At 35.3% G+C, this 8955-nt stretch overlaps 1 protein-coding gene across 1 annotated transcript; it reads right to left on the bottom strand.

Moving 5' to 3' along the window:
* Window positions 1–532: 532 nt before the first annotated feature.
* Window positions 533–5991, bottom strand: rhcgl1 (Rh family, C glycoprotein, like 1). Its single transcript, XM_026265592.1, has 11 exons — window positions 5689–5991; window positions 5377–5569; window positions 4881–5031; window positions 4652–4799; window positions 3420–3586; window positions 3210–3347; window positions 2878–3014; window positions 2492–2616; window positions 2326–2399; window positions 2122–2195; window positions 533–1981 (listed from the first exon to the last, which is right to left on the bottom strand). The coding sequence occupies exons 1-11, from the start codon at window positions 5930–5932 to the stop codon at window positions 1960–1962; spliced, it is 1473 nt and encodes a 490-aa protein (XP_026121377.1). The 5' UTR covers window positions 5933–5991; the 3' UTR covers window positions 533–1959.
* Between the last annotated feature and the right edge of the window lie 2964 nt (window positions 5992–8955).

Raw genomic sequence — 8955 nt, 5'->3', positions numbered from 1 at the left:
CAAATCTTTGAAAGATAGAAATGGCTTCAATTTGGTAAGTAGTCTAAGTTTAAAGAAACTAGCTTTTACAACAGAGTTGTACCATTTGAGTTGTACAACAGAGTAATACCATTTTAGTTCACCCGAAAATGAAAATTCTGTCATTAATTACTCACCCTCATGTCGTTCCAACCCGTAAGATCTATCGTTCATCTTCAGAACACAAATTAAGATATTTTTGATGGAATCTGAGAGCTGTCTGACCCTCTATAGACAGCAAGGATATTAACACAATCAACGCACAGAAATGTAAAGGACATCGGTAAAATAGTCCATGTGACCTCTGGGGTTCAACCATAATTATATGAAGCTACGCGAATACTTTTTGTGTGCAAAAAAAAAAAAAAAACAATAATAGCATAGTTTATTCAACAATTCTTCTCCTTATGTTACTGTCTTACACCATCTTGGAGAGTACCCCAGAACATAATCAATGTAATTACTCAGCGTGGTTTACGTTCAGAAGACAGCGCACACACGGTGAACGTAAATAAAAAAAAAAAAAAAAACAGCAACAAAACACTGATTACATTACGTACAAAATTTTCATTTTTGGGTGAACTGTTTAAAAACAACAATGTTATTGTAAAATAACATGTAGCCTATAACCTATTTTAATGTCTGTTACGATTGCTTGCAATATTTTTATTTAATTATGAAAACATCTTAGGGCAGTCATTTTGGATTTAGTTTGAAGCTGTGTCGGTCAATTTCAAAGGCAGACATCAAAACATTATCTAGTCTGCACAGAGCATTTGTGTCCAATGTACAACTATAAATCGAAAAGTCTGCGGCTGAAAAGGCTGCCTCACTTGTTACCTCCTCCCACCCTAGCTACCACTTTTCCAAGCGCTTCCTTTTAGGCAAAAAGTTTAGGTCAATTAGTGCAAAAAACACCAGCTGTGTAGCTAATATGTTCCACAGAGTCTGTTCTCTTTTCTCAGTTTTATGCTCTGCAATGATTTTTTTGTTTGCTTGTTTTTGCACCATCCCTAATTTGATCCATAAACATTCATTTTTCTGGTGTGTAAAAAAATAAAATAAAAAGCCAACTAGTTACTTTTTTTTTGCCAATGCTAGAAATGTTAATTGTTAACAAAGACAAGGGAAGACAACAAGAGACTATCCATGTATGTAGACAACGATTTTAGTGACAATAAATGCAAAGAATGATTCCAAGACTGATCTGATGCTATCTAATGGGAATGATTACTTATTATTTTAATGAACTGGACTTTTGAACAAACAGTTTTGATGAATATGTAGCTCTCAACATTCATGACAGTAGGAAGTTTATTTGCTCACGGAGTGTTCCTTTAAATAAAGGCCACAGGCAAATATGCAAATTCACCTGTCAAAGCCAATCACATTGTAGAGTCAAAGTCCTTCAGTGCTCAAAAAACAACTAAACTGATATATGATAAAAAAAAAAAAAAAAAAAAAAAACCTTGACTATATTAGGGAGGTTAAATAACATGGGTAGTTAACTTTTCATGTATGCTATAGCTTAATAAAGTCAACCTTGTATTTTTCTGTAAATTCATTATTATAGTAATGCAAAAAGAAAATGCAATTAATATTAAACTGATATACAGTATATAGTTAGACTGCAAAGAAAGATAAGAAAGTTTCAGAGCATTGGTGTAGGAATATAAAGCATTTAAAAAAGAAAATAAACATGTTTGGATTCGTTTTTTTTGGAAGTAGCAGTGGCAACACTGGTTAGTCAGGTGCTTCAGACAAATTGCTTTAGGATTATGACATTGTACAACCCAAAGCACATGACAGACTTAAAAATTTCCATTGAGTTATTTATCTAGTCTCAATCTGTAAACGCTTCTTAATTCTTATTCAAACATCATTCACAGCTGAAGTTCTGCAGGAAGTGAAGTTTTTCAGGGTGTTTTCTTTTTCTTTTTCTTACACATGACTCCGTTGATATCTGTGTACATAAAATATTACAACAGTTTTACAGAAAGTATTTACATTAAATATATTAAACCACAATTTCTTAATCTCTTAAATGCAATTTGATATTAATTTCATGTCAAGTGACTTTAAACTTCCCACAGATATACTCACGCATCTGGCATGTCTCTTGTCTGGTTCAAGTTTGGCTGTCTAGAGAGAATATTCTCATCCTCATCTTCAGGAACCTAAAAATAAACACCACAAATTCTATTTGCCCCAATTGATAAAGCAAGTAGTCTTTTGACAGGAATCCTAAAATGTATCAGTTCTGTTTAACTTAATACCATGTAGTTAATCTAAAAACACTTTTCTTACCTCCCAGTAAACTTCATCATCAAAGCAATTGGCATCTGCTGGGTCTCCCCAGATTGGCAGCTTTAATATGCCACCTGGAAATTTCCACAACATAAAATCTCATCTGTAATGCATATTTTTAAAAACACATAAAGTAGTTTACCTGATTAACTTTATTTGCACTCACCAACCAAAGCTCCACCTACAAGGCCAAATGCTATTGCCACAAAAAGACCAGCTGCCTGGTAACCACCCTGAATGTTGACTGTCCTGTTAGCAACAGCTTCCTTAAAGTCGAAAGTATTAATCAGCCTGAACAGAAACCATGGTATCACACATCACACAATAGTTTGCTTTCATTATATTTACTGCAACAGTACAAACAGAAGCCAACTATGACTGTGTGTGTGATTGTGTGTGTGTGTGTGTGTGTATACATATGTATTTGTGTGTGTACACACACACACACACACACACACACACACACACACACACACACACACACACACACATATATATATATATATATATATATATATATATATATATATATATATATATATAAACACTTACCCTTCTTTTCCATAAACTAATTCACTGGCGGAAGCTGCAGTAATTGCTCCAACAATACCACCTATAACTCCAGGCATTGCATGTAGGTTATGTATTCCACAAGTGTCTTGTATCTTGAGAGTTTTTTCCATAAAAGGCTAATAAAGAAAAATAAATAAATAAGAAAGTGATTGCTTGAAATTAATTTGGACATTAAAAAAAGTATGACAATTAGCAGTGCATTATAAAGTACACTTAAATCAATTTAATTTTATTGTCAATAAATAATATGCATATTGTACTTCAACGTTATTATGAACATTTTCAGTACTATAAAACACAGCAAAACTCACAGTCAGAAAGAGATATCCAAATGTGGAAATGATGCCTGAGCAGAATCCCACTATCAGAGAGCCGTAAGGGGTAATCATGAACTCTGACGCTGTTCCCATTGCAACACCACCAGCCAAGGTAGCATTCTGAATATGTACCTAAATAAGTCAAGAAGTTATTTTATGAACAATTAAAGATCAACTCAGATTTTCAACCAGAGATTTAGATACCATGTCAAACTTTCCATGTTTCTGTGAGATACTTGAAATGGCAAAGGTAGTGAGAACTGAGGACGCAAGTGCGAGGTAGGTATTTATAACAGCTCTGTGCTGGCCATCTCCATGATCTGCAATAGCAGAATTAAAACTAGGCCAGTACAGCCAAAGAAAGAGAGTGCCTGTTAAAGGAAGCGGGACAAAAATTAGTAATAATTCTGAACCTTTTGATAATCTATACAACAGGAAAAGCCCCTGAAGTGAAGGGAACTTTTGATCTTATTTTGTTCCAAATCACTAAATAAGCAACAAATAACAACCCAGCACTTTTTGCATTGTCAAATGTGTGAAATTTGATTCAAACTCTAATTTAATATATTTGACCCTGGACCACAAAACCAGTCTTAAGTCGCTGGGGTATATTTGTAGCAATAACAAAAAAAAAAAAAAAAAAAAAAAAAAAAAAAAAAAACATTATATGGGGCAAAAAAAGATTTTTCTTTTATCCCTAAAATCATTAGGATATTATTTAAAGATCATGTTCCATGAAGATATTTGGAAATTTCTTACTGTAAATATATCAATGCTTAATTTTTGATTAGTAATATGCAATGCTAAGAACTTAATTTGGACAGCTTTGAAGGCAATTTTCTCATTTTTTTTTTTTTGCAGATATTCAAGGCTAAGTATTGTCTTATCCTAACAAACAACACATCAATGGAAAGCTTTCAGATGATCATTTTGAAAAATTGACACCTAAGACTGGTTTTGTGGTCCGGGGTCACACACACACACACACACACACGTTTGTTTGTGAAAAATGGGGACATCCCATAGGCGTAATGGTTTTATACTGTAGAAACTGTATATATTAAATTTTATGCAATTTAACTTTCTCAAAAAAAAAAAAAAAAAAAAAAAAAAACTCATTCTGTATTATTTATAAGCGTCTTGAAAAATGGGGACATGGGTTATGTCCTCATAAGTCGCCCTCTCCTTGTAATACCTGTGTCATACCCATGTCATTATACAGAGTTGTGTCCTGATGTGTCACAAAAACAAGAGCACACACACACACACACACACACACACACACACACAGATATATATAAAAACATTGCACATGTAGCTATTTAAATGTTTTTAAGTGAATGTGGTTTGAATGACAGAGAGGGAAAATGTATAACCTTTTGTTATACCCTTCTTGATGCAATGAAGAAAAGCTGATAGAGACATTCTTCACTCACCAATCATTGCAAACACATCAGAGTGGTAAACAGATCCTTGTAAAGGTTTGCTTTGCGATAGCATTGGTCGATATAAGACCCAAGATATGGTCAAACCATAATATGCTCCAAAAGTGTGGATGACCATGGAACCACCAGGATCTTTTGCCTATGCAAGTGTGAAATAATACAAAATGACAAATTCCTTTTCGTATGTTGGTAAGAAGACAATAAGTGGATTTAAACTTACATGTAGGAGTTCAAGAATGATGTACTCCTCAACAGCAAACAGGGTGACTCCAAATAGAGTAAGAACCATCAGCTGCACTGGGCTAACTTTTCCAAGGCAAGCGCCGTATGCAATGAGACAGCCGGCCACACAGAAATCTGCATTAATAAGGCTGAATTGAAAAAAAATAAAAATAAAGTTAAATTTTACGTAAACAGATTAAAGGTGTATATATTATGCATTGCTTCAAAAATGGAACATGAATTCAGTATCCTATAGAAAAGCATGTCAGTCAAGTGACACTGTAGGGCAGGGATCCTCAAATCTGCCCACAAGATCCACTTTCCTGCAGAGTTTAGCTCTGAGTTTACCTAAACATGCTAATCAATGTCTTCATGATCATTAGTACAAGATTTGAGGAACCCTGCTATAAAGGGGACCTAAACATGTAGGTGAACATATCAGTGATGATTCATGATGTCATAATTCATAAAGTAGAATACAAAAAATGAATTACTTCTCAACCCCAATTTTTATCTTTCCATCATTTTCATCCAGGGAATGAAACCAGCCTTGCATCAGCAGAGCCCATTGAATTCCAAAAGCTGCGATGAGAAAATTGAAGCCAACTCCACCAAAACTATAACGCTTCAGAAAGGTCATTAGAAATCCAAAACCAACGAAGATCATCACATGCACATCCTGAAAACCTACAGAAAAAAAAGTAGAGAAGAGAAAATTGCTACCTCAAAATGTATACAATTAATCAATGCTATATAAGTAAATATAGAATGTTGCAGCAAAACATTGTGGCATGTTTGTTACTTACTTGGATATCTATAGTAAAAGTCATTCTCTGAATTTGTGGAAATATTTTTCCTTCTTCTGTGTTCGATCCAGTGAGTGTCAGACTCCTCATTATAACGGATGAACACACCAAACAGGATAATCATTGCAATCTGCCAGACAAAGCAGACTGCTGGGAGACTGATTCGAATATTGGTGTTTTTGGCCATTTTAAGTCTTGCCAATTTTCCTGAAGAGAAGTGGTCGGTTGCTTTCAGTAGGAACATGTGATTCCCCTTTTGTTATATTGTTTTTATAGTGCGGTCTTGAGGTGTGTCATTACATCATGAAGCAGCACCTCCTACAAAGACACGCACATACTTGTGACACATAGTTTGTTGTTTGTTAAGGAAAGACAGTATCTGGGTTTTTATGTAATGATTATGTACAGTGGTGACTGTGCTACAAAATAAGCATGCACATTGCAAAGACGTTCAAACATACATACATACACACATAAACTCCATACTTCATTGTTCGGGAGGCAGAGTGTGTCTGCCTCCCGAACAATGTTAGGTAGGTTATTCCAGAGTTTAGGCGCCAAATAGGAAAAGGATCTGCCGCCCGCAGTTGATTTTGATATTCTAGGTATTATCAAATTGCCTGAGTTTTGAGAACGTAGTGGACGTAGAGGAGTATAATGTAAAAGTAGATGCTGTTGCAGCAATTACAATATTTCAGTTTTGTTTTTTTAATTGGCAAAGTGTTCCTTTTTCTTTAAGTTTATTTATTGAGTTAATTTAGAAATATGTTTGGAAAATTTTATGTTTGTTAAAATCAGTTAGCCTATTATTATTATTATTATTTTAAGGAACGACCAAGTGGACAGCGGCAGGAAGCGCAGTGAGCATATGTTTGATCAATTTAGTCTTCTTCTCAAATCAACACGACTTGCCTAAAATAAAATTTATGACAAAAAAAAAAAGAAGAAAAAATGCGGAAGCTTGAGGCGCCAGCGCGATCTCTCTCTCAAAGTCAAAGTCAAAGTCACCGTTATTTATATAGCGCTTTAAACAAAATACATTGCGTCAAAGCAACTGAACAACATTCATTTGGAAAACAGTGTCTCAATAATGCAAAATGATAGTTAAAGGCAGTTCATCATTGAATTCAGTTATGTCATCTCTGTTCAGTTAAATAGTGTATGTGCATTTATTTGTAATCAAGTCAACGATATCGCTGTAGATGAAGTGACCCCAACTAAGCAAGCCAGAGGCGACAGCGGCAAGGAACCGAAACTCCATCGGTGACAGAATGGAGAAAAAAACCTTGGGAGAAACCAGGCTCGGTTGTGGGGCCAGTTCTCCTCTGACCAGACGAAACCAGTAGTTCAATTCCAGGTAGCAGCAAAGTCAGATTGTGCAGAAGAATCATCTGTTTCTTGTGGTCTTGTCCTGGTGCTCCTCTGAGACAAGGTCTTTACAGGGGATCTGTATCTGGGGCTCTAGTTGTCCTGGTCTCCGCTGTCTTTCAGGGCAGTAGAGGTCCTTTCTAGGTGCTGGATACGTACTGGATCCGGGTGACTGCAGTGACCCTCTGATCTGGACACAGACTGGATCTGGTGGCCACGGTGACCTTGGAACAAGAGAGAAACAGACAAATATCAGCGTAGATGCCATTCTTCTAATGATGTAAAGTACATAGGGTGTTATGTGAAGTGTTTCCGGTTCCGGTTTACCTAATTAATGCAGCCTAAAAATCCTTTAACGGATTTGGATATTAAAAGCATATTAGTATGTTATGTGTATGCCAGGTTAAAGAGATAGGTCTTTAATCTAGATTTAAACTGCAAGAGTGTGACTGCCTCCCGAACAATGTTAGGTAGGTTATTCCAGAGTTTAGGTGCCAAATAGGAAAAGGATCTGCCGACCGCAGTTGATTTTGAGTTTTGAGAACGTAGTGGACGTAGAGGAGTATAATGTAAAAGGAGCTCATTCAAATACTGAGGTGCTAAACCATTTAGGGCTTTATAAGTAATAAGCAATATTTTAAGATCTATACGATGTTTGATAGGGAGCCAGTGCAGCGATGACAGGACCTGACTAATATGGTCATATTTCCTGGTTCTAGTAAGAATTCTTGCTGCTGCTTTTTGGACTAGCTTTAGTTTGTTTACTAAGCGTGCAGAACAACCACCCAATAAAGCATTACAATAATCTAACCTTGAGGTCATAAATGCATGGTTTAACATTTCTGCATTTGACAATGAGGTCATTGGCCGTAATTTAGATATATTTTTGAGATGGAAAAATGCAGTTTTACAAATGCTAGAAACGTGGCTTTCTAAGGAAAGATTGCGACCAAATATCACCTAGGTTCCTAACTGATGATGAAGAACTGACAGAGTAGCCATCAAGTCTTAGACAGTGTTCTAGGTTATTACATGCAGAGTTTTTAGGTCCTATAATTAACACCTCTGTTTTTTTTTTCAGAAATTATCAGTAAGAAATTACTCGTCATCCAGTTTTTTATATCGACTATGCATTCCATTAGTTTTTCAAATTGTTGTGTTTCACCAGGCCGCGAAGAAATATATAGCTTAGTATCATCATCATAACATTGAAAGCTAACACCATGTTTCCTAATGATATCTCCCAAGGGTAACATATAAAACATGAAGAGTAATGGCCCTAGTACTGAGCCTAGAGGTACTCCATACTGCACTTGTGATCGATATGATACCTCTTCATTTACTGCTACGAACTGATGGCGGTCATATAAGTATGATTTAAACCATGCTAATGAACTTCCATTAATGCCAACAAAGTGTTCAAGTCCATGCAAAATAATGTTGTGGTCAATTGTGACAAACGCAGCACTAAGATCCAATAGAACTAAAAGAGAGATACAACCACGATCAGATGATAAGAGCAGATCATTTGTAACTCTAAGGAGAGCAGTCTCAGTACAATGATACGGTCTAAATCCTGACTGGAAATCCTCACATATACCATTTTTCTCTAAGAAGGAATATAATTTTGAGGATACCACCTTTTCTAGTATCTTGGACAGAAAATGGAGATTCGAGATTGGTGTATAATTAACTAGTTCTTTGGGGTTAAGTTGTGGTTTTTTGATGAGATGCTTAATAACAGCCACAGCAAAGAATACAGTAAAAATTATGATATTATATTATTTTATTATATATTATTATATTTATATTATAGTAGACTTATTGACATTTTTTGAAACTGAATCGATCGATTTCATGAGACATTCTTTTATATTAAATTGTTCTGATTTTTTTTTA

The sequence above is a fragment of the Carassius auratus genome, chromosome 6 (genome assembly GCF_003368295.1).
Source record: "Carassius auratus strain Wakin chromosome 6, ASM336829v1, whole genome shotgun sequence".
NCBI lineage: Eukaryota > Metazoa > Chordata > Actinopteri > Cypriniformes > Cyprinidae > Carassius > Carassius auratus.
Note: the sequence above shows the minus strand (reverse complement) of the source record. Positions and strands in the feature narration are given on the sequence as shown.